The 27,649-nt window shown below is 37.0% G+C and overlaps 1 protein-coding gene across 1 annotated transcript in view; it reads left to right on the top strand.

Moving 5' to 3' along the window:
- The window catches only part of LOC121377122 (ATP-dependent 6-phosphofructokinase-like), a 55,212-nt gene that overhangs the window by 23,236 nt on the left and 4,327 nt on the right, over positions 1–27,649 (top strand). The window contains exons 11-17 of the mRNA XM_041505010.1: positions 7,432–7,578; positions 9,180–9,250; positions 10,213–10,303; positions 19,626–19,778; positions 21,019–21,183; positions 22,922–22,986; positions 24,141–24,355. Of these exons, the coding sequence (XP_041360944.1) occupies positions 7,432–7,578; positions 9,180–9,250; positions 10,213–10,303; positions 19,626–19,778; positions 21,019–21,183; positions 22,922–22,986; positions 24,141–24,355 (907 nt within the window). The remainder of the gene's footprint in view (positions 1–7,431; positions 7,579–9,179; positions 9,251–10,212; positions 10,304–19,625; positions 19,779–21,018; positions 21,184–22,921; positions 22,987–24,140; positions 24,356–27,649) is intronic.

Below are 27,649 nucleotides of genomic sequence, written 5' to 3'. Positions count from 1 at the left end.
ACAAACGAAATACAAAATATCCCACACCAAAACAAATATGTATGCATACACATTTGTATGTGTGTACACACACACACACACACACACGCGTGCACACACACATGCATACACACACGCACATGCATACACACATCCATACACAAAACAACAACAACAGCAGCAGCAAAAAGTAAGCTAACTAAATTAAGCCATGAAGTAGCCTCTGAGGATTAAAGTGAGTAATATATTATATTTCTTTCTTTCGTTCTCTAGACCAGTTATCAGGAGGCACATGGACTGACCCAGGTCAGAACCTGTGGCCATGACAGGCATGCTTAAACTCATCTGGTGTCTGATTATGACATAAATTAACCCTGACTTTGACTAAGTGTTGCAGTTACCACATGTAAAATTAACATCTCTGTTGGAGTGTCATTAAACTGGTGTGTCATTACATTGTGTGCTGGGGTGTGCTTAAAATGTGTGCTGGGGTGTCATTAATAAGTGCTGGGATGGTATTAAACTGTGTACTAGGGTATCGTCAAATATAGTGTTGGGGTATTATTAAACGGGGTCAATATGTATCCTAGTGGTAAAGCATTTGATTGATGCGTGGTCTGCCTAGAATCAATCTCCATCTGTGGGCCCATTGGGCTATTTCTAGTTCCAGCCAGAACACCATGACTGGTATATATCAAAGGCTGTGGTATGTGCTATCTTGTCTGTGGGATGCTACCAATGTGTTCTAGTGTAGTCATTAAACAAAACCAAGTCACTTTTCTCATTAAACAGTACTGGGGTGTCATTAATAAGTGAAATGTTATTAAACTATGTGCTGGGGTGTCATTAAACAAAGTTGGAGTGTCATCAATAAATGCAAGAATGTTTTTAAACTGTCTGCTGGTGTTCTCATTAAACAGTACTGGGATTCCATATTATTACAATGTAAGTTCTGGCGTGTTATTAAACAGTGTACTGGGGTGTCATTTATAAGTGATATGCTATTAAGCTATGTGCTGGGGTGTCATTAAGCTATGTGCTGGGGTGTCATTAATGAATGTACTGGGGTGTTCTGGGATGCTAAATTTTAAACACTGTGCACAAATATCACAAATTTCGAGAGTTGCACAATTAATGAAAGCTTTGTTAACTCATCCAAGGAACTTCCCAAAACCATCATGGTGGTAATTAGTACTTACAGAATGTTTAGCAATTATTGAGAGAGATTATATTCAGGTTATCTTTCAAGATTGCTGTGCATTTGTTTCACAGTTTCGGTAAAGTAATCTAAATACTATTCAAATTAGCCTATGCCTACAAAGTCATAATTTTATGATTTAGAACTAAAACAAAATTAACTTGATGATAAATGATTTCAAAATGTCCTCACGTCAGAACCTAGCTGCTCTGAGAATTGAGTTAAACTTTTCAAACGTGTCTGTGGCTCAGATGTTGGGCTATTTCTCATTCCAGCTGATGATTAATAAATCAGTGTGCTCTAGTGGTGTTGTTAAACAAAAATCTTTAACTCATGATCTAGACCAAAGTAAACCTTTGTTAGACACCAAATAGCGATAGTTTTAAAGTTGCAGTCTATTTTTAAATGAAGTATTTAGAATATAACATTAACTATTATGTACACAAGTACTCCATACAACATGACAGTCCCTGCTTTCTGTCAGATGTTTATTTACAATTAAGGTGATAATCAAATGCTCTGTTAGTGAAATAAACAATATCTCTGGGGTGCCAAAATAGATTGTGTCAGAGATTACATGCATTTGTAACATGTGCAAAGAAAGGTTAAAAAAAGAAAAAGTTCTTAAGTTGCCTATTGCATCTTGGTTTAAACAATATTTATTACCATCACATATACAGGTTTGGGATCAGTCAACAGGCATGGGCAACCTAAGTGTTTCAACCTATATCTTTGTTCATTAAAATATATGAGTCCAAACTGATTAGAAATAAAACACTGTTTTAGCTGCTTTGTGTTAGAAGTGCTGAAGGGACTTGTGAGTATATGAAGTATTTGATGATGCCAGCAACAACACTATTAAAACTAGTCCAGTTAAAAAAAAAATCAAAAAAAAAATCTAAGATGTTAAAAAAGAGACTGCAGCTTTAAAATGTGTTCAGGTTTCAATAAACATACATTCCTTTCCTTTCTTTTAAACTACTCATGTTCTTTTGGACAATTTTTAAAGAATTTGCTTTGTTGTACTGAGTTTTTGGTTTGTCCTACGTCTATGTATACATGTACTTAACAATGACAGTTTTGCACTTTTGTAGGCCATAACTACATGTACATATTGGAGGCACCATAATTCGTGTTGGGCTAATGGACAAGTTGTGACACCTGGGGCTTGTTTAGGAGAATGAGCGAATGCGGTGCTTTCTAGACTGGGACCTAATTCACTAAACTCTGGCAACTTTGCGATCTCGCAGTGCATTGCTAAAATACTTGCAAAGAGAATGCTTTGTTGTCTAGCAGAGCCTAAGAGAGCTTTGCGAATTGTGCCCCTGGTTTTTAGCATCTAACATAATATGAATGTGATATGGTAGAAGATGATGGTTCCAGTCAGATTGTTCGTGAGCGCTCTGTCTCAAGAACATTTCACTATATACAGTGCCTGTGCTGTGCTGCGGCTTGTGAGTGTAACTGCTCGCTTATCTCCCCTCTGATTTTCTTCATGTATGCAGATTGGAGTTGTCTACCTTGAAATGAAAACGTACATAATTTTATCTCCTGATATTGACTACAACTTGGCAAAACTTCTTTTTATAAATATTATTATTGTTTTTTGTTGTTGAAAACCTTCAAACACACAACACACAACATTTACAGAAATAAGATGTACACAAAAATGTGAAATATATGTAGTTATTTTGTTTGTGCATTGCATATTACAGGATGAACAAAATATTTCGCCTCCATTAAACTTTAAAAAATTGCAGAAATCGACTATTTTAAAAAAAAAGAGTCAATTATATACTTTACAAAAACCCTATATCATCAAACATTTTACCTACAGCTGAAAGAAGTGAATATTGTAAGCACAAAACATTACATTTCAACTATACATGTAGAACTACCATATAGTGTTTTCAGAGAACTGTCTTCCTCTAATATTTATTAATAAAAGTATTATTTATAATCGTTAAAATACTTTTATGGGCCTTACATACCGTATAGCTTTGTTGTATATTTTTCTTTTGTGTGTATTACTCACAATTTCTTATTAATTATTACTGTATAACTTAATTCTTTTTCTTGCAACTTTTATATACATGTATATACATGTACATGTATATAGAATGTGTGTGATGGTTTTTCAATTAATAATTGGATTTAAATTTATGCATGGAATCATTAATCCAAACATATTTCTATAATAAAATTTGTATGGCTTTTTTAACTTTTTTTTACACATTCAGTATATAATTAACAAATTTTATAGTTAACTCACACCTACAGTATGTTGAATGTATGTAAATAATTAAAAACATATTTACCATGTTCTTAAGAATATTTTACCATACGTTTACTGTAAGTATGTCTTACCGGTATTATATATAGTTACTATAGCATTCATGTACTTATGCAATGATTTGTATAAAGCAAAATGGGAATATACTCATGTATGGTTAGGTTTTATAAACTGAAATAATTTATCATTCTATTAATCCATTTTAATTTTTAAATAGATAAAATACAATGTATACAAAAAAGTATGTACATATATTACAGTATTGCAATTCCAGTTTACTGTTTATTTATATCACTGATGTTAAGATAATTTCATGATTACTCAGTGTTTTCTTATTTGCTGCATATTGGAGCACACATGTAAATGATAAAACCATGCATAGTTCTGTCCCCATATTGCCATAGCCCTGTCTATACTGTACATATGAAAGCTGTCTATAAACATAGCTGTTTGAAATCAGTGTGGTTAACTGCATTATGTGCTGCATTAACAAAGGAATGTTGGCTGTGCCTTGCTGATTTTGCATGGTGATGCATCGTTTGTAATATGATCTAGAATAGAAGCATGATCGGCCTTGATGCATATACATGATACAGTACAAGTACATCTGGATATGATACAGTACATGACACAACAGTAAAATCAACTACAGCACCCATAGTTGGTTTCTCAGTCAGTAAAGGAAGGAAGGAAATGTTTTATTTAACGACACACTGAACACATTTTATTTATGGTTATATGGCATCAGATATTATGGTTGAGGACCATACAGGTATTGAGAGAAGAAACCCGCTGTCACCACTCCATGGGCTACACTTTTCGATTAGCAGCAAGGGATCTTTTTTATGCGCCATTCCACAGACAGGATAGTACATACCACAGCCTTTGTTACACCAGTTGTGGAGCACTGGCTGGAACGTCTCAGTCAGTAATTACACTAGTAGAATAGATCAGTGAAGCAGTAATTATTCAGCAACTACTAATATAAACCTCTTTTGTTCAGCCAACCTTTTTTGGGTATTGAATTTTGATATATATATGTATTTTTTAGGATTCTGTGGAGATTGTAATATGACGTATGTAGGGCTTATAGATTATGGTAGCCTCACACCCATGGCTTGTGATATTTGAATTTAGACTAGTATATAACTACATGTACTATTGCCATGCCTGATGGCTAGTGAAATGTTTTGCTCGAATGTTGCAGTTAAGTTATTTTATAAATATGAATATCCTGCCCCCTCCCACCCCTACCCCCAATGTCAGTGTTTTTAAGCTATATTTCTTTAGGTGACTTACCAAGAGTTTTACTATTATTTAGTAAAATTGTATTAACTTAAAAGTAAAGTATAGGTCTAGTGAATTTTTAATTGTGACTTGTACATTTTTAAAATCCCTGATCCCATAGCTAGTGGATTTTATAAAAATTCTACAAGTCCTGTATAATGTAGATATTTAAAAATTCCATCTGATGCTTACGTGTATGTTTCTGTCCCCAAATCTGGGATTTACAGAATCTTGGAATCATGCTAAATTCTCTCCTTCTTAACACACCAACACAGTAGTAATTACTTGTCCGCAGATGTTCCCAGAAGACTAGTTAATTGTACATTATTAATTCATACACCAACTTCAATCATACTCTAAATGTAATACTGTATGCATTTACAAGCAATCAGTGAAACAAACTGGAAACCATCTGTGTCGTTGAATTTATTGTTGGTTTGTGTACTGTGGCTGTAGTAATTAAAACAGAAACGCCTGTTCATAAATACACACAGGCTAATGACACTAAAATTGTTTTACAATAACACCTGCCAGCTGTTCATAAATACACACAGGCTAATGACTCTAAAATTGTTTTACAATGACACCTGCCAGCTGTTCATAAATACACACAGGCTAATGACTCTAAAATTGTTTTACAATGACACCTGCCAGCTGTTCATAAATACACACAGGCTAATGACACTAAAATTGTTTTACAATGACACCTGCCAGCTGTTCATAAATACACACAGGCTAATGACTCTAAAATTGTTTTACAATGACACCTGCCAGCTGTTCATAAATACACACAGGCTAATGACACTAAAATTGTTTTACAATAACACCTGCCAGCTGGCTGTTCATAAATACACACAGGCTAATGACACTAAAATTGTTTTACAGTAACACCTGCCAGCTGTTCATAAATACACACAGGCTAATGACACTAAAATTGTTTTACAATAACACCTGCCAGCTGTTCATAAATACACACAGGCTAATGACACTAAAATTGTTTTACAATAACACCTGCCAGCTGTTCATAAATACACACAGGCTAATGACTCTAAAATTGTTTTACAATGACACCTGCCAGCTGTTCATAAATACACACAGGCTAATGACTCTAAAATTGTTTTACAATAACACCTGCCAGCTGTTCATAAATACACACAGGCTAATGACACTAAAATTGTTTTACAATAACACCTGCCAGCTGTTCATAAATACACACAGGCTAATGACACTAAAATTGTTTTACAATAACACCTGCCAGCTGTTCATAAATACACACAGGCTAATGACACTAAAATTGTTTTACAATAACACCTGCCATATATATATATATGGTGGATACATTCAATTTTCTCGTTCCAACCAGATCACCACAACAGGTCAAAAACTGGTATGTGCTTTCCTTACTGTGGGAAAGTGCATATAAAAGATCCCTTGCTGCTAATAGAAAAATGTAGCGGGTTTCCTCTAATGACTACGAATCATAATTACCAAATGTTTGACATCCAATCGCCAATGATTATTAATCAATGTGCTCTAGTGGTGTTGTTAAACAAAACAAACTGTAACTTTAGAATGCCCACAAGTGATGGCGTTATACAGTTATAGGATATATAGTCCACTCAGTTGACTGATTGTGTTGTCTTCCATTCTAATCAGTCTGCCACAAATCACTAATACTGCCATGCAGTGATTAATTACGGTAATTAATGTGCTCTAGTGGTGTCGTTAAAGAAAACAAAATGTAACTTTAGAATGCCCACAAGTGATGGCGTTATACAGTTATAGGATATATAGTCCACTCAGTTGATTGATTGATTGTGTTGTCTTCCATTCTAATCAGTCTGCCACAAATCACCAATACTGCCATGCAGTGATTAATTACGGTAATTAATGTGCTCTGGTGGTGTTGTTAAACAAAACACACTTTAGTTTACTTTTACTGTGCGGTGAGTGTGGGTGTATATAAAACATCCTGTGCTGCTAACTGATAATAAGAATGTATAATATGCGTTAGTAGCAGATGTCTTCTCCAACACTCTAGAAAAACTGTCATATTTTACTTAAGTTTACCACTAATACAAGAATGTGTTAAATGACTGTCATTAAATAAAAAATCAACATCTCTCTCCCGTATGGAAATAATTTGCATGTCACTTATTTCATACCTACGCGGACATGGGCATGCAATGTACTAATACTAAAAACAAGCCTATATATCCTTCCCAGATTTGTTCTTACAGGGAGTCTGCAAACAACTATGGGTGGAATAAGATTAAAACAATGACCCCCCCCCCCCACACAAAAAACAAACCCCCCAAAACAAACTGAATTGTAATAAAATAATATAGTTTAAATAAGGAATTTTTCGTTTACTTTTGGGGGCTGAAGGTAATTAAGTGTCTCTCTGTTCCTCAGCTGCTTGGTCTGGCATTGCTTCCTGTTATTTATTTGATTGTCACAGATCTTTGTTCAGTAACAGTTCTTTGGATTGGTAAGTGTACAGTGTACAAAATGTTATATGTGCTTTAATCATTATATTGGCCTTGATAACCAGAACTAATCATGGCAATTAAGTTTTATTTATTATAGTTTTTGTCGGTTCTTGTTTTGCCTTGATTCCATGTGGTTCTACTGTGATGTTAATAATTTACATCATGTTGTTGTTTTTCTATAGTCTTCTCGTAACCTGGCTGTGATGAACATCGGCGCCCCGGCTTGTGGGATGAACGCGGCAGTCCGGGCGTTTGTCAGACTCGGACTCACACAGGGATACAGAGTGCTCGGTATCCATGACAGTTTTGACGGTCTCATCAAGGGAAAGGTACATGTGTAACTCTAATGGTTGTATTCTGATATTGAAAAAATGGTCAAGCAACCTTTGTCTTAATTGTGTCCGTTAATTTAATTTGATTGCAAAAAAAAATAAAGTGAACGAAAAATGTATAAGTACATGTATGCAACATGATCTATTTTGCGTCTTCTGCTATACAGGGTTTTAGCAAGTAGTTTATTACTTCGTAAATAATAGATATTTGAGAAGTAAGAAAATCACACTAAAATGGCGAGTGATGTATCTTTTATATAGTACGGACAGAAAGTTTTGGTATATGTAAAGACACTTTAAGTGGCAGTAAATTTGTCATGTATGAAGAGAGTATAAGCAAAATATTGGGGAAATATATCAAGTTTGCCGATATACAACAAATTTTGAATTTTATTCATGTATAAGCCTACTAATCTGCCTGTGCGCACACATCAATTTTGACCCTCACATATCAACATTTGTTTAATAATTTCCTACGGTATGACGTCGATTTTTGTCGGGCTTTTCTTACTATGACATAAAATTGCATTTGAAGCCAAAATGCCATCATGCATTTATTAGGATGTGTGCGTCGTGGCAGGCCATCGGTCTACAGGCTGGTAGGTACTGGGTTCGGATCCCAGTCGAGGCATGGGATTTTTAATCGAGATACCGACTCCAAACCCTGAGTGAAGTGCTCCGCAAGGCTCAATGGGTAGGTGTAAACCACTTGCACCGACCAGTGATCCATAACTGGTACAACAAAGGCCATGATTTGTGCTATCCTGCCTGTGGGAAGCGCAAATAAAAGATCCCTTGCTGCCTGTCGTAAAAAGAGTAGCCTATGTGGCGACAGCGGGTTTCCTCTAAAAAAACAGTGTCAGAATGACCATATGTTTGACGTCCAATAGCCGATGATAAGATAAAAAATCAATGTGCTCTAGCGGCGTCGTTAAATAAAACAAACTTTACTTTTATTAGGATGTGCATTCTGATTTCTATTTAAATATGCCCCTTATTTTGGTATCAAATATACTAACCTTTTTTGTGCAGTCCATGCTTTAAAAAAAAAAAAAAAAAAGCTGCATCAATTCTAGAACTTCAGTCTGGCCAGAGACCAACTTTTGGGGGGGGGGGGGGGGGGGGGGGGGTGGGGGGGGGGGTGGGGGTGCCTTAGTGTTCGTAATTTTACCCTTGCTACCCTCCAGCAAAAGCCCAAATATTTGCTTAAAGGCATATTGTCACAGACCACTGACCTATTTAATGGTCTAGCAATATTACCTGAACAAAAATAATTTGATTTGTCCCTAAATGTACTTTATTCAACCATCTTCATAACCACCATACTCCATTTATTAATGATATTTTGTAAAAATAATTGAATTATGGCAATGGACCATAATTCAAAAACTAAAATTGCCGATAAGGTTGACATGGATTTCACTCCATCATGGTTCAGTTAAGGTGATGCAATAGCTAGATTTGGGTTCCAACAATTAATTTAATTTTTAGTTATTATCCATTTTTAGAGAAATAAGGTCCTTAAATCCGTGACTGTATGCCTTTAAGTTGCTTACTCTGACAAGTGTTCTCAGTGTGTATATCTGTTGTGTTTTCAGGTTGCCCCGATGGGATGGACGGAGACCCAGGGCTGGGCTGGAAAAGGCGGATCATTTCTTGGCACCAAAAAGTGAGATTTTACATTCTTATTCTTCTCAGACAGGCTATAGGATGTACATGTATACTACCAAATCAAATCCCATAGACGACAACAGTAACATATGTGGCTAAACCTCCTACCTGCAACGTATCAATCGACATAAACCCCACAGATATAAATACTACCACCCCTCATCCTTATGATGAATCTGAAAAAAATTGGGGGTCAAGCTGCTCATTTCTGAGATAACGGGTAGCATCTATGACTACCCTAGTTCTGCACAAAATTTGAGTACATTTTTTCACAGGTACCCCATATATGTTTCAAGCACAAGGCTACTTGACACACTGTTACTAGATGAAACAAAATTGCATAAATGTTTTGCCCAGATGAAACTATTTGTTTTACTACCAACACACTCACATTTATCACCAATCACAAGACTTGTGGTGTTCACTTCTCTGTCAAAAGTTGGGTGCACCTCGAACTTTGACCCAGCCCGGAAGTTATTTGGTTTAGTACTACCTTTAAGAAAAAAAAGAAAAAAATTAAACATGTATTTCTGACAATATTTGTTGTACTATAATAGTAATAAGAATTGTCGTTTAGTCGTAGATTTACGTGTATGTGCAAAACTAGGCTTACCAGTGTTTCTGCCAGAAAGAAATATTTGGGTATGGCACTATGGAATTGAATGAAACCACAGTCAACAGGAGGTATTGGGGGGGGGGGGGGGGGGGGGGGGGGGGGGGGGGCTCCCCCAGAAAGAAAAGAAAAGGGTTAGCGTTAAGAAAGTAATGCAATAATAATAAAGAGTAATTAATTTTGTTAAAATTTTATTAATAATAATCTGCCAAAATATTTGGGTATGGCGCCATACCCGTTTTACCCTGTAGCAGAAACCCTGCAAGTTACGATGATGTTTTGTGAAATTGGACCCAGGACTTTAATAATAATGAATAACTACTACTGACTGAATTTCTGTCAAGCAGAATGGAAGCTAAAGAGTGTGGACTGAATCTGATTGGATCACGGTTGTTGTTTTACAACATAGAAGGTTTATTGCTCATTGGTGGATTCGAGGTGACTTTGTTTAGTGTTTGTTTTCAGTTTCCAGCCCTCGACAGTAAGGTGCAAGTTGCATGTATCACCTCATGACAAACATTGGGTTAAATTGAGGAAAGGGAATGAAATGCGAAAGCAGTCTTTAACATCTCAGCACATTATAAACTTGGTGTCTGACATGATTATTTCAACAGAAAGAGAGTTAACTTAAAGTTTGCTTTGTTTAACGACTCCAATAGAGCACATTCATTTATTAATCAACGGCTATTAGATGTCAAACATGATAAATTTTGACACAGTCATAGAGAGGAAACCCGCTACATTTTCCATTAGTAGCAAGGGATCTTTTATATGCACCATCCCACAGACAGGATAGCACATACTACAGTCTTGATACACCAGTCGTGGTGCACTGACAAGAAATAGCCCAACAGGGATTTATCCCAAACCGACTGCGCATCGAGAGAGAGAGAGAGAGAGAGAGAGAGAGAGAGAGAGAGAGAGAGAGAGAGAGAGAGAGAGAGAGAGAGAGAGAGAGAGAGAGAGAGAGAGAGAGAGAGAGAGAGAGAGCGCACTTTTTTTGGAACAACATAGATGTATTTCATTTCAAGCTATTTTAATGCTTAAATTCAATTACGGTTCAAGCACACTGTCCTGGGCACACACCTCAGTTGTCTGTCCAGGACAGAAGGTTAGTGAGAGAGAAGAGGGTGTAGTGGTCTTACACCTACCCATAGAGTCGTTAAAATCTGCTCTGGGTGGGAGCCGGTAGCTACTGGGCTGAGAACCCAGTACCTACCAGCCTGTAGTCCGATGGCTTAACCACGATACCACCGAGGCCGGTCATAGATGTAGAAGATTTCATCTCTTATATTTAGGATCAAGTGTTAATTATCCCATGTACATGTATGTACGTGTCTGATATCTACATGTAGGTGCTGATTTAATAATGTGCTGGGGTGTAAGTAAGCAACATTCCTTTCATTTCACTTCATATCTAAACAATGTATCTTATAACCTGTACAGTTCACAAAACGTTTATTGGTCACTTATTTTGAGGGCTGGAATTTGTTTAAGTTTATCAAGTTCTGTGTTTTTAATTTGATTCTTTTTTCAACAGGGCTTGTAAAACATTTTAGTCTAGACTCGCGAATCCTTATTGATGTCATATATGCACACGTTGTCATGACGCTAAAGTCCCAGACTCTCTATTACTGTTAGAGTCTTGAGTCTAGACTCAGTGGGCCAAATTTACAAAGCCTGTTTACGTCTTACATGCGTATAACTGTATAGATTTAAGCCTACCACAGACAATGGCTTTTAGCTGAGCAAAAAGTTGTTTTTTTGTTTTGTTTTGTTGTTGTTTTTTGTGTTTTTTAAAATTGCCACAAACATTTAACACGAAGACAAAGACATTTTTTTATTTTTTTTGATATTACAAACATGGATGATGATGAGATGAATGGTGAAGCCACAGTATTTCCATTTTGGTATGGGACTACTTGACAGGTTCATGCTCCACGCTTGCTGTCAGTTGAGCTATCTTGGTATCACCCGAACCTGGGGTACACGGAACCTGCAGTGCATGCCGGGTAATCATCTCCAGTGTGGAGTTGTACACTCGGTAGACACACCCATGATCGCACCCGTGAAGTGGGTGAGACTCGGTGTATGTGGCCTGGTAGCTGAGCAAAAAGTTACTTGAGACTTTTTAGCTCAGCTGATAGCTCATAGCAATTTTACCACACACGATGAGCTAAGTGTTGAGTTAGTTTGCTTACGACTGTCACTATGACACAATTTTCATTTGGTAAATTCCTAGGGGGAGGCAAGAATTAAAAAAATTCACTGGTGCCTCTTTTTTTTCGTCATCATCTATTGTATTTGCCTGTCGTCATATGACGCGAATTATAGACAATGATGCAGTTTTCGTGTGGTAAATTCTGCTCATGCAGCTGATAATTCAACATGTAGCCCGCACACAGTGAAATGTTTGCTAGGCATGGCCATATATATCAAACACGAGAGATATTTTCCTCACAACCATGTGAAGAAGAAGTAGTTTGATTTGTTTAACGACACCACTGGAGCACATTGATTAACTAATCATCGGCTATTGGATGTCAAACATTTGGTAATTCTGACATGTATTCATCAGAGGAAACCCGCTACATTTATAATCCTAATGCAGCAAGGGTTCTTTTATATGCACCATCCCACAGACAGGATAGCACATACCACAACCTTTGATATACCAGCCATTGTGCACTGGCTGGAACAAGAAATAGCCCAAATGGGCTCACCGACGGTGATCGATCCTAAACTGACTGCGCATCAAGCGAGCACTTTTCCACTGGGCTATTTCCCGCCCCTCACAACCATGAGAGAAGAAAAACTCAGCAAAATTGCCGGCACACAAGTCTCAAGTTTGTTTACTCAGCCGATAATGCTCGTGTGAGGTAGCCTTTTACAATGCTTAAACACCTGCGTTTAAGAAAAAAAGGGCTTTGTAAATTCGCCTCTAAAACGTTTTACAAGCACGTGGACTGGATGATCTGCCTGTCAATTCAAGGGCTGAGATTCGTTAGAACGTGTTAATAAGTTGTGTTTTGTTTGTTTTTTTCACTTTGTTCTCATTGAACAGGCAAACGACGGATGATGTCAACATGGGTAGGGTCGCTGAAAAGCTGCACGAGTTCAAGATAGACGGCCTCGTCATAATTGGAGGTTTCGAGGTAGAGTCGGGCTCCGCGTTTCACTGTACTCGTTTCATCCGCTAGTCCGCACTGCCTCCTCGCCTGCCTGGCTACCTGCTTGACTACTCGCTTGCTTGCTTCTTTTGTTTTCTTGCTTACACAGAAATCTCCTTGGTTCAGACACATTTTCCTTTTTTAAAGATATTTACGGGGGAGCATGAGTTGACCTCCTACAAACTTGTTTCACCACAGGCAAATTGACCCCACCTGCTTTCTGCATAAATTCTTGCACATGCACCTGTTACAGGTATATGAAGTATAAACTTAGTTGAAATATAGGTAGTTTTGCAATGGCAAATGTCCAAGATACCTTAAAAAAGGGGTTGTCCAGCTAGAACATATTGTAGCCATCAAAATGAAAGATATCTACGTGTACAGTGAAACTCCGCTAAACCGGACACCCTCGTGACCAAGTAAAAAAATCTGGTTTTAAGAGGTATCCGGTTTAGAGAGGTTCTCTTCTGTACAGATGTTTAAAAAGAGACTGCGAAAAACATCCGTTTTTGATGGAATTCCTGTTTACAGAGGGTCCGGTTTTGTCCGAACTCACTGAATCCCTTCCCCCACCTATGCCCCTATCTTTCAGTGATTAAATTAGTTGTGCTGAATATTTGTTCAAGAATACTCAATAATTGAGTTGTTAGTGTTATTTACTGGCAATCACATTTTGTGCTCTGTTCATAAATATTGATAGTCACAAATATGACTCAAGTTTTTAAAAAATGGGGGGAAAAAAAGGAGAAAAATAAGATGTACCCGCATCATTTATAATAAAACATTGTTGATCAATGTGGATCATCAACAGAATATATCTATTTACATGACATTGTATGTAAACTTTTCACTTTGAGAAAATTAATTGGTATAAGCACAAAAAAACCTATAAATTTAATAAATTTTAATAAATCGGTCTTGTATAAAAGGAGTAAAATGTTTTATTGGTGGGGGGGGTGGGGTAAAAACCACTGGTGGGGGAGGTGGGGTAAAAACCACTGGTGGGGGGGGTGGGGTAAAAACCACTGGTGGGGGGGGTGGGGTAAAAACCACTGGTAGTTCTGAGTTTTCGGGAACTATAATTTTGCAATCCTTTATAAACCCGCTACATTTTTGCATTAGTAGCAAGGGATCTTTTATATGCACTTTCCCACAGACAGGAAAGCACATACCACAGCCTTTGACTGGTTGGTACGAGAAAAATCCAGTCAGTTGAATGGATCCATCAAGGTGGTTCGATCCTGCATAGCAAGCACCTCAAGCGAGCACTTAATTGACTGAGGTAAATCCAACCCTGTACATATCAAGTGACAGATCGATGTAACAAAAATAAATATAAACACCCTGTACATAATCCCCATGGAGTAAGTTAATTGTCACGTATGATATCCATAGGAAGTAAATTATGGCTTTCTGTTATTTTTGATAAACAGCAGGCCAAAGGTAATATGTCCTGCTAACAATGTGTGGATTTCACAGCATCATGGAATTAAAATAAAACTGACTATCAATTTTTAAAAAAATAAAAAAAAGGAGACCCCCTCCAAAAACCCCCAACCCCAAAATTGTTTCATGTTAATTCACCATCTGATATGTACCTACCAAAAAAAAGAGAAGAATAATAAATTAAAAAAACCCCCAAAAAACCCAGAATTACTTCACGAAACTCTCGCAACTTTGCGATCTCACAGTGCAATACTAAAAGACTTGCAAAGAGGATGCTTTGTTGCGTAGCAGAGCCTAAGAGACGTTTGTGAATGAGGGCCCAGGAATTTTTGCCTTTGACTTTTTTTTGCTGTTAGATAAAATGACTGTCATCATTTGAAGGAATAATTTTGAAGTGTTTAACTTAGTGTTTACTTGCTGGAAACATTACTGGATTAAAAGTGCTGAACAATATAGATGAGTGTATTGTGTATGGCAAAAACCTTTAAAAAATTGCCATAGGTGACAAGTTCTTAATTTCGAGCCCTGTTATAGTGTGCTATGTGTTGGTGAACGGCTTTCTTAGTGTTTGTATTAACATCTAGTGTTTTCCCTACAAAAACCTGTCCAGTTGACTATTTTAAAAATATTTTAAATTGTTTTTTGGTAAAGTTATTAATTATTTTACTGGTAAATTCATAACAGTAAGTCTTAGTTTAATAAATTTCCAGATATTTGTTTTAATCAAAAATATTGTTAAAGGAACATTCCAGAGTTTGCTGCAATTTTTAAGATGTTACCGACTAACAGACACTTTTTAATGATTGTAATTACATATCAAATATATTTTTCTGCATAAAATATTAGTGGCTGTATAATAAACGTGTTTCTAATAATTCTAATATTTGTACTAGGTTAAATTTAATTTTATTTCCTTTTTTTTTGTTTTCATAGGTATGAACTTATTTGAAGACAAAATCCAGTTTGGGCTTCTTACAAATATTAAGACAACTAGAAACACATTGAATATATACTCTTCAAAAAAAGAAACGCAAAAGGGTACAAATGGGTTATAACTCCGATTTTATGTTTCCTACCGGTTCATGCTTTGTGAATATAAGGTCATTGCATGTCCCAAACACATTCCCACGGTTACATTCGATAAAACGCAACTACTGTAAAATAAAGTTTCAAAATGTGAATATTCGCAAAAACGCAGCCACGTGCAAACCATGTCACCACTGCACGTGCAACATGAACACCGACAGTATAAAAGTGCAGGGTGTTCGCTTGCCTGGCCTCTGTATCTGGCCGACAGTTGACAATCCAGGACATGCCACGTCTCAGTGAACCGCAGAGAAACAATGCCATCGGCCGACTAGACGCAGGAGAATCCAGAACGGCCGTTGCCAGGGCATTCCATGTGTCCCCAAGCACCATCTCCAGACTGTGGGACCGTTACCAGCAACATGGATCAACACGTGACCTCCCTAGATCCGGTCGACCACGGGTCACTACCCCCGGGCAGGACCGCTACATCCGGGTACGCCACCTTCGGGAACGATTGACTACTGCCACCTCCACAGCCGCAGCAATACCAGGTTTGCGCAGGATATCAGACCAGACCGTACGGAACCGCCTACGTGAGGTAGGAATTCGTGCCAGACGTCCAGTTCGAGGTGTCATCTTAACACCACAACACCGTCGACTCTGACTGCAGTGGTGCCAGATTCATCGACAATGACCTCAACTGCGATGGAGACAGGTGTGGTTCAGTGACGAGTCCCGATTTCTGCTCCGACGTCATGATGGAAGATGTCGCGTGTATAGGCGTCGTGGTGAACGTTATGCGGCAAACTGCGTGCAGGAAGTGGACAGATTCGGGGGGGTAGTGTCATGGTGTGGGCAGCCATCTCACACACTGGCAGAACTGACCTGGTCCACGTGCAGGGCAACCTGAATGCACAGGGCTACATTGACCAGATCCTACGGCCACACATCGTTCCAGTTATGGCCAACGCCAACGCAGTGTTCCAACATGACAACGCCAGGCCTCACACAGCACGTCTCACAACGGCTTTCCTACAGAACAACAACATTAATGTCCTTCCTTGGCCATCGATATCACCGGATTTGAACCCAATTGAGCATCTATGGGACGAGTTGGACCGACGCCTCCGACAGCGACAACCACAGCCCTAGACCCTGCCCGAGCTGGCAGCAGCCTTGCAGGCCGAGTGGGCCACCATCCCCCGGGACGTCATCCGTACTCTGGTTGCTTCAATGGGCAGGCGGTGCCAGGCAGTTGTCAACACATGCGGAGGCCACACCCGGTATTGACTCCAGATGACCTTGACCTTGGTGGTGTGTCCTATCACTTACTCACAATGGACTAGAGTGAATTGTGAACAATCCTGCAACATTTGGTAATTATCGGACTCACCATTCAATAATTAAATCAATTCTCCAAATGTTACGACAATGTGGTTTTGCGTTTCTTCTTTTGAAGAGTATACATACACTAGCTGATATTCTAAACAAGAAAATATATTTAATATGTAAATTTAATCGTAGAAATATTTTATTAGACTGGAACATCTTACAATACAGCAAACTCAGGAATGTCCCTTTAAGTTTTACTCAACTTTTTTTTTTACTATAAAAATTATGAATATTTTTTCCTGAACTGTATTTGTTTTTTAATGCATGAAAATGATTAATTTTACCTTTATTTCTGTTGTCTATAGCTATAGATAATTTTATTATAAATCTGTTTTGCTTTACTTTGTATATATGTACAATTACCTTTTAAATTCCGTAACATATAATATATTTTGTACAGCTGTTTTCCAAAGTACATGTTCCTCTGTTCAGCCTGGAAATTTTTGTTAGTTTGCATGAATCCAGCTGTTAAACCTGATAAATAATATTGTTACATTCACAAATCCATATAAAAGCATTATATACTAAAACGCAAAAGAAACGCAGGTTCTCATTAAATTGGATATAAAATATTAAAAAAACAAAACGAAATGAAGATTTCAACATTTATTTTGGAGCTACACCAATTCGGCACACATTGGTGTTGGAAATTTTTGATTGAATTCCTTTTTGGCTATTGTTTCATGTCATAAAGTAGGGTGGGGGTCCATGTTAAAAATGTGAAAGAGACGACCTGTAGCATTGTCAAAGTCAGTATCGCGTGTGACCACCCTGGGCATTCAAACAGGCAGTGCAACGTCTCCTCATTGAGTTGACAAGCCGTTGAAAGAATGCCTGAGGGAGTGAGTTCCATTCATGGACCAATGCTGCCTCCAGCGCCTGCATATTCTGAGGTTGTCCGCGAGCCTGAAGGCGACGTCCGATTTCATCCCAGACGTGTTCGATAGGCGCCATGTCCGGTGATAAGGCTGGCCACGGCAACGTTGGGATGTTGTGCTGAGCCAGCAACGCCTGTGTTGCCCTGGCAGTGTGCGGCCTGGCATTGTCTTGCTGCAGCAAGCGCACACGTGGGTGAGCGGCAAAGAAGGGAACGACGTGATTGTTGATGACGTCATTTTGGTACACGGCGGCATTAACGCATTGTCTGAACACATGAAGTTGTGTTCTGTGGTTGAATGAGAACCCACCCCACACCATCACACTACCCCCGCCCCATCGGTCGGCCTGCAGAACGCAGCAGTCGGAGTAACGTTCATGTCGACGTCGCCATACTCGGATTCGGCCATCAGCGTTGGAAACATTGTAACGGCTCTCATCAGTAAACAGAACTTGTTGCCACTGGCCACGTCGCCATCTTTGATGTTGTTGCGCCCACTGTTGACGTTGTTGGCGGTGCCGAGGGGTCAATATTGGTCCCACATAAGGATGGCGGTTACGGAGTCCTGCTGCCCTCAGACGGCGTCGGACGGTATCGGCGGACACTGGACCACGTGGACCACGCACCTGGTGAGCGGTGTTAGCTGCTGGCAGCATCCGATTCCTAAGGTGGGTCACCCGGATGTACCGGTCTAGGGCTGCGGTTGTCACCCTCGGGCGGCCGGTGCGTGGTCGATCGTTCACAGATCCAGTGATTTGGTGACGTTGAGAAAGGCGTGCGATTGTCGAAACATGACATCCCAATTGTCTGGCTACAGCAGTACGGGTCTGTCCGGCTTGCAACATCCCGATGGCCATCCCTCGCTGGAGTTCCGTCAGTCGCGGCATTTTTAAAATGTGATTCTGTTGTCTGTCACTACTCAAATTGAATTTATGCGATTAAATCCAGGTGTGTAGGCTTTATAAGCATTTCAATGAGTGTGTTTGCACTGGATTCATGATACGGATGATCCAGCACGTGCAAACAACTTGTTTTGAGAATTCGTGACGTCACACAGGTAATGAAATTGACACGCAGGTGGGACTGCGGTGTGGGTGTGTGCCATGTCCTTTAACACAGTTGAGGTTCAATTCCACCAAAGATACTGCTTTACAAAGTGCAATTCTTTCGCATTTTCAGGACCTGCGTTTCTTTTGCGTTTTAGTATATTATAATTTAATACCTTTTTTAAACTTTGAAATATTAATCCAAATACCATCATTAAATCTAATGATTGTTAATATTCACTGCTTGTTTCTCAATTAAATCTGAATATGTAAATATGTTTGCATGCTTAAACTCATGTTTATTATCATTTACCTTTTTAAAGCTTGAATATATTATAATTGGTATGTTTTGCATTAATTTGGATAACTTAAGGTAATTAATAAAAAAATTTTTTAAACCATTAAGATGATTCATATTCGAAGATTAACAGGATATAAACCCATATGGCACCTGCTTATAAAGCTTAGACTCAAAATATTTAATGACATCACATGCATGCAATTTGTCTGGCGTTGTCATTACATTAAACTCTCAGACTGTATTACTAGTCTTGAGTGTAGACTTTTAAACATTACACAAGCATAGGGCCAGGTACATCTTATGCCTGCAGCTTATTGCAGTAATAATTTTTGCATGCATGATTCCAAACACATTAAGTTACCTTTTTTCATGCTTAAACTGTTCATCGGTTTTTTTTACGTGAATCCAGATCTCCTGTTAGGATCCTGAAGATGTTAATCTTTCTACACTACATGTATATAGATTATTATTTAAACTGTTGTGTCTGTTGTCTGTGCAGGCGTTTAACAGCTGTCTGCAGATGGCCGAAGCACGACACCAGTATCCGGCGCTGTGTATTCCCATGGTGTGTATTCCTTGCACCATCAGCAACAACGTTCCAGGCACGGACTTCAGTCTCGGAGCTGACACCGCGCTCAATGAGATCTGTAATGTAAGTACTAGGAAAGACTTTATTTTTTGGCGGTACCCGGTATTAAAATTTTAGTTTTGTTAAAACGGTAACCATATTTCATTGGGTACTTACATGTGTGGATTGAAAAGGTAACATGATAAATTTGTATCATATGTATATACATGTACATGTGTTATATTTCCGTTGTGTTCATAATTTTGTTGACTGCACTAGTCCATGAATTACAAGAAAATTTGACTACCATGCACAAACAAAAGTGGTTTGACAATACACATGTCATTGTGATGCCTGGAGAACAGGTAAGAATGTGTATAAACCATGGGTTGATCCTCAGAGTAGTTTTGATCTTGTGACTTACAGAATGCCAGACAGATACTCGGTACTAAACAACTCGGTAGTATTCGTAATATAGTGTAACCTGTCTAAACTGGACTCTGAAGAAACCAGAATCCTGTGAAAATGCCATATTCGCCAATTGAGAATTGTCGCAAATGACAAGAATGATAATGGATGATAAAAAGAATTCCCCGCTTGTGTCTTGTGATATCATAATTTATCAGCACTAGTTGATAAAAGTATAAAAATGCTCAACAGGCCTCGGATTTCATACTTTTATCAACTCGGTCTGATAAATTATGATATCACAAGACACTTGGGGAGTATCCTTTATTTATCACACATTTGTAGATCTGATTAAAATGTCTTACATATCTGTTGGTGAGAACACCATGCGTTATTTTTGATAACACAGTTGTTTACACACGTATGTGTGTTAACAATTTCAAGACATACAACAGGCTGCTCCTAGGTGATGACCAGGTCTCTAATGCCATACGTCCAAATTAAAAACAGCATGGTGGATATCGATTACACAGTGACATATAGTTAACCTGGCAATCATGTGTCTGTGACGTGTAAGTCAGCTACAAGTGCAAAGGGTTGTAAATATCTTTTTCTCAATAAAGATGTTAAAATTTGCTTAAAACCTGGTTTTTGAGGATTTGTAAGAAATAGAATAATACATTGTACATTCATGTCCATTAGATACCATTTATCTCACAACTCGTTGTTTAAAAACATGACAAACTCGCTTTCGCTTGTTAGATACATTTTAAAAGAACTCGTTGTCAGATAAATGGTATCTAACGCCCACTTGTGTATAATTGGAATGCTGTCGGTGTATACCCACATGGACTTCTTAAATCAACTTGTTTATCAATGTCATTGGCTGAAGAATTGCATTATTTATTTCTTGTAGATATGTGACAGAATTAAACAATCAGCAACTGGCACCAAGAGACGTGTGTTTATCGTTGAGGTCATGGGGGGCTACTGCGGTTACCTAGCAACCATGGCTGGACTGGCTGGTGGAGCTGATGCGGCCTACATTTACGAAGATACTCCTTCTATCACGGACTTGAGAGTAAGAATACAAATATGATACAGGGTTGAAAATTAGCAGTCGCCTGTGGCGACCTTTATTGGCTAAGGGCGACTAAGAATTTTGTAAACGTAGTCCATTGGGCGACCATCAGTTTTAGTGTCTGGCGAGTATGATACTGGTTAAAAAGAAACACACTGAAACTGAATTGAATGTGACAAAACACAACACGTCTATGTTGGCGCGAACTACTGATCTGGCAGAAGAAGACATAGAAAATGGTCTGTATTTTGACAGTGCCAACATAATAAATAAAGATAAAATTCATATAAAAGTATATTAATTTATTAAGTTTTAAACCCATGTTGTCTCAAATAACATTTTTATGTGCACTTTTACATGCAGTGTAAATTAAAACAAAAATTCTTTACAAATTACCATCAAACTGCATAGGTTAAGTCTTTTTTTTTTGATACAAGTTTTAAGGCAATTGATGGAACATCCAAGGTAATCTGAATGAAACAACCGTAATACATGACCAGGGCCATATCTCTGCACAAAGCAGAGTTGAATGGTTTTCATGTTAATTTTCAACCCTGTATCATATCTGCTTACTTAAAGCTGCAATCTCGAGATTCTATTATATGTTATTTTTTTTATTGTTTAACAGTTTAGAATAGAGTTTGTCACATTAAATTTCTTACCACATTTCTTCAATATCTTAGGATATAATCACGTAATCCAGGTCATTTTGGGGAGCATTTTGTTTTCAGTTGGCAATATTTTTTTTTTCCTGTGATCAGCAACTACTGTTTTATATTTTAAAATTGTGTATTGATCTCTGTAACTTGAGACACGATACTGAACAAAATGTTCCCTGCATATAACAAATAACTGTGCAAGGTATTACTGCTTTTTTGGTAGCTGTTTGGGTATTAAGTGTGTCAACAAGGATTCTGGGTGGTTTTACCCTGAAATCATTTCGAATCCTCTCTCGCAAAGGGAGACAATTCTTAGCACCTTATTATCTTGCATGTTTTAAACGTTTGTGATTATGTTATAATCGTATTGGGGAAAACAAAATTGAACACACACAGCCGAACAAAAATATTTGTCGTGTTGTACTAACTTGTAGAACCTGTAAAAAAAAGCATGTTGAGTTATTACTAAAAATATGTTCATGATATTTAGCCCAAGTTATAACACGGTAACCGATTATGCAATACTATATTCTAGCATCAGCTTTTAATATGCGAAAACTACAATCTAGCACATTTTTTTGCCAAATGTGTTAAAGAAATCTTCTAATAAACGGTAAAAATAAAATCTACTGAATTGTGGTATTCCCATTCATAATGAATTCAAGACTTTTAAAAAATTTAATCAGTGAGGCGTGTTGGAGAAAATTTTGTTGGTCTCATCCGGAGTTTGTATTTTCGTACAACCAGTCGAGCAAGTCACGTGACAGTTTGTACACCCCGGCAAATTTTGTATTTTCCCGCAAATCCTGCATTTTTCCGCAAATGACACAGTGTACTTGTGGTATGCATTAGCTGTTGACCAATCAAAACGCATGAAATTTATTTAAAAGATAATAAAATATATTATTCTTTATTTTAACACTTGCAAGTGGAGTGCTGTCCCACTGTTTTGTGATAATATCAATAGCAAAATGGTGAGCAACTTTTTTATGTTACATGTAAACAACTGATGGTTACTATAGCAATTATAGCATGTTATTTAAACATTACCCCTAATGTGTGCTGTGTTCTGTTTTCAGAATGACGTGTTTCATTTGAAAGACAAGATTCAAAGTGCTGGAATACAGCGTGGTCTTATTCTCAGGTATGTTTGTATTTGTCAGAGTAGCCCAGTGGTAAAGAACTCGCTTGATGCGCGGTCGGTCTAGGATTGATCCCCGTCGATGGACCCATTGGGATATTTCTCGTTCCAGCCAATGCTCCACAACTGGTGGGATGGTGCATATAAAAGATCCCTTGCTGCTAATTGAAAAGAGTAGCCCATGAAGTGGGGACAGCAGGTTTTTTCTCTCAATATCTGTGTCGTCCAAAACCATATGTCTGATGCCATATAACCGTAAATAAAATGTGTTGAGTGTCGTTAAATAAAACATTTCCTTCCTTGTCAGAGTAAAGCAATCATTCACACCCGAGGGTGGAAGAGATTTGTCCTAGTAGCACACGTAGCACGTGCTATGCGCCCCACGCTTCAGGGGGCTCCACGGTGATGTGTACATTTATTTTCCCCAGATAATTTTTCACCTCTCCACAAGGAGGTTTCAAAATATATATCCTGGGAAGGTGGTACCCGCTGTTATTTGTGCTACAGGCCCCACAGATCCTTAAACCAGCTCTGCCTGAGGGTACTATATTTCGGCAAGCCTTGTCCCTGACATCAAATTATGTTTCTGAAGGTGGAATGACCTTATCCTGTATTCATATGTAGGTACACATGAATGATTATTTTTCTCCCATCTACCGAAAGAAAATAAATATTTTTGTACAAAACATCCTACACCAAAACTGCTTAGGCCATCAAGATCACTTGGTCACATTGTCAATCAAGACAGATTTATTCCGTGGGTCGACGTCATGGAATGGGTCTGTCTTGCTTAGCCAGGAATGGGAGAATTATCTTTTTATTATATACTGAATATCAAAAGAAATTTTAATGTCTAATGTTACATTTTGTTTTCTTACAAAGGATTAACAATTATTACCATTCAAGAGTATTGCACAAGGATATACTATTTATAATTTCACCTATTCTAATTACAAACCGGCCATAACCCTTGTTTATGATAGGATTTTTTAGTTTTCGGTAAGTAAGGAGCCATTTGTTTTATGAGAAATCCCAACCCATTTTATAGGCACTGATTCTAATTTAAAAAAATTAAAATTAAAATAAACAAAATTTGGTTATTGGTTGAAAATGATTCACTTTTGATCTTGTAACATTTTTTTTCCTTTCATTTACAGAAATGAATTGGCCAATTCTAATTACACGACCGAATTTGTGCACAACTTGTTTTCCGAAGAAGGGAAGGGCGTGTTCACATGTCGCTCCAACGTGCTGGGTCACATGCAGCAAGGCGGCATGCCCAGTCCCTTCGACCGCAACTACGGAACCAAGATGGCCGCCAAGTGCGTCGACTGGCTCGTTGGCAAAGTGCAGGAAAATGTCGAAGAGGGTGGTAAGAACTTCGTAATTAATTTATTAGTGTATGTTAATATATTAAGAGAAAAAAAGTTTAGCAATTTTAATAAATGTGGTTGAATAAAAAACCCACTTGTGACTTGTCAAAGTGTAAACTGAATGTCACCAAACATTCATTCATTCATTCATTCATTCATTCATTCATCCATACATCCATAACTCACCCACCCACCCAATTCAAGTCAGTTAATTCATTTCATTTCAATTCAGTTTATTGCACAATACAATCTGGTGTTTTGAAAAAAGAATTATATAACATCAATAACAACAACAGCAGCAACAAATAATAAATAACATATGAATGTACAAGCCAGATGGAGACACAAAAACATTTCCTTTTTTTTTTCATAAATGTATTCCTATTTTTAAGAATAAAATGTCCACATATATATTATCAGGGCTTACTCTGGGTGATCAAAACATTTTGCTAAATTATCTCAAAACTGCAAAACATATAGCTATTTCACAACAAAATATCAATTATTATTACCCCAGCGGTCACTCATAACAGGAAAAATATTTTCCATATTTTCTCAGTGAGAAATATTCTGCATTGGTCTAACGAACAATACTATTGGACAATTTGATGCTTACAAACCAATGACTTTGTCGGTACTAAATATGACGTCATCATGAGTTGACAAACACAAAATGACGTCATGTAGTTTAAAGAGTTTCCCTTTACGGGTCTCTGTTTTTGGTGTTAAATTAATAACAAAATGTCATTTTAATGCAATTCATTATAGATTTGGAAGCAGAATAAAGAGAACTTGTGTTTTTTAAAATTATCTATGAACGTGATTAAATTACAACATTATAGTAATTCTCAGAACAGTGCGTAAAGTGGTTTTCATCGTTCCTATACAGGTTGGCCTTCGTGCATGTGCGTCGAAAATAAAGGCTTTTAGAGAAAAAATAGCTGAGGTAATAAATAGAATAACAAACTCGGTACCATTTATTATCAAATTTATGTCCCTCGTGAAATAATTTTCAACTGAAAATTATTTCACTCAGGACATAAATTTGATAATAACTGGTAACTTGTTTATTATCCTCTATTTACAATTTTTTTTCTCGCCAAATATAAATAAATTTTGTCAACTGTTCTTAAAATTCACAGTTGGCGATTTTGGCGAGTGGCAGAGCTAGCCCTGATTATAAAACGAAATGGTCAAAGTACTTGGAAATAATTAAATTAAATTATGTTTAGAAATACACTCTCACTCACTCACTTGGAAATAATTAAATTAAATTATGTTTAGAAATACACTCACTCACTCACTCACTCACTTGGAAATAATTAAATTAAATTATGTTTAGAAATACACTCTCACTCACTCACTCACTCACTCACTCACTCACTTGGAAATAATTAAATTAAATTATGTTTAGAAATACACTCTCACTCACTCACTCACTCACTCACTCACTTGGAAATAATTAAATTAAATTATGTTTAGAAATACACTCTCACTCACTCACTCACTCACTCACTTGGAAATAATTAAATTAAATTATGTTTAGAAATACACTCGCTCGCTCACTCACTCACTTGGAAATAATTAAATTAAATTATGTTTAGAAATACACTCACTCACTCACTCACTCACTTGGAAATAATTAAATTAAATTATGTTTAGAAATACACTCTCACTCACTCACTCACTCACTCACTTGGAAATAATTAAATTAAATTATGTTTAGAAATACACTCTCACTCACTCACTCACTCACTCACTTGGAAATAATTAAATTAAATTATGTTTAGAAATACACTCACTCACTCACTCACTCACTTGGAAATAATTAAATTAAATTATGTTTAGAAATACACTCATTCGCTCGCTCACTCACTCACTTGGAAATAATTAAATTAAATTATGTTTAGAAATACACTCACTCACTCACTCACTCACTTGGAAATAATTAAATTAAATTATGTTTAGAAATACACTCTCACTCACTCACTCACTCACTCACTTGGAAATAATTAAATTAAATTATGTTTAGAAATACACTCTCACTCACTCACTCACTCACTTGGAAATAATTAAATTAAATTATGTTTAGAAATACACTCTCACTCACTCACTCACTCACTCACTCACTTGGAAATAATTAAATTAAATTATGTTTAGAAATACACTCGCTCACTCACTCACTCACTTGGAAATAATTAAATTAAATTATGTTTAGAAATACACTCACTCACTCACTCACTTGGAAATAATTAAATTAAATTATGTTTAGAAATACTCACTCACTCACTCACTCACTTGGAAATAATTAAATTAAATTATGTTTAGAAATACACTCGCTCACTCACTCACTCACTCACTTGGAAATAATTAAATTAAATTATGTTTAGAAATACACTCGCTCGCTCACTTGGAAATAATTAAATTAAATTATGTTTAGAAATACACTCGCTCACTCGCTCGCTCACTCGCTCGCTCACTCACTTGGAAATAATTAAATTAAATTATGTTTAGAAATACACTCCCTCACTCACTCGCTCACTTGGAAATAATTAAATTAAATTATGTTTAGAAATACACTCACTCACTTGGAAATAATTAAATTAAATTATGTTTAGAAATACACTCTCTCACTCACTCACTCACTCACTTGGAAATAATTAAATTAAATTATGTTTAGAAATACACTCACTCACTTGGAAATAATTAAATTAAATTATGTTTAGAAATACACTCACTCACTTGGAAATAATTAAATTAAATTATGTTTAGAAATACACTCTCTCACTCACTCACTCACTCACTTGGAAATAATTAAATTAAATTATGTTTAGAAATACACTCACTCACTCACTTGGAAATAATTAAATTAAATTATGTTTAGAAATACACTCACTCACTCACTCACTTGGAAATAATTAAATTAAATTATGTTTAGAAATACACTCTCACTCACTCACTCACTCACTCACTTGGAAATAATTAAATTAAATTATGTTTAGAAATACACTCTCACTCACTCACTCACTCACTTGGAAATAATTAAATTAAATTATGTTTAGAAATACACTCGCTCACTCACTCACTCACTTGGAAATAATTAAATTAAATTATGTTTAGAAATACACTCACTCACTCACTCACTCACTTGGAAATAATTAAATTAAATTATGTTTAGAAATACACTCACTCACTCACTCACTCACTTGGAAATAATTAAATTAAATTATGTTTAGAAATACACTCGCTCACTCACTCACTCACTCACTTGGAAATAATTAAATTAAATTATG

The sequence above is a fragment of the Gigantopelta aegis genome, chromosome 7 (assembly GCF_016097555.1).
Source record: "Gigantopelta aegis isolate Gae_Host chromosome 7, Gae_host_genome, whole genome shotgun sequence".
Taxonomy (NCBI): Eukaryota; Metazoa; Mollusca; class Gastropoda; order Neomphalida; family Peltospiridae; genus Gigantopelta; species Gigantopelta aegis.
Note: the sequence above shows the minus strand (reverse complement) of the source record. Positions and strands in the feature narration are given on the sequence as shown.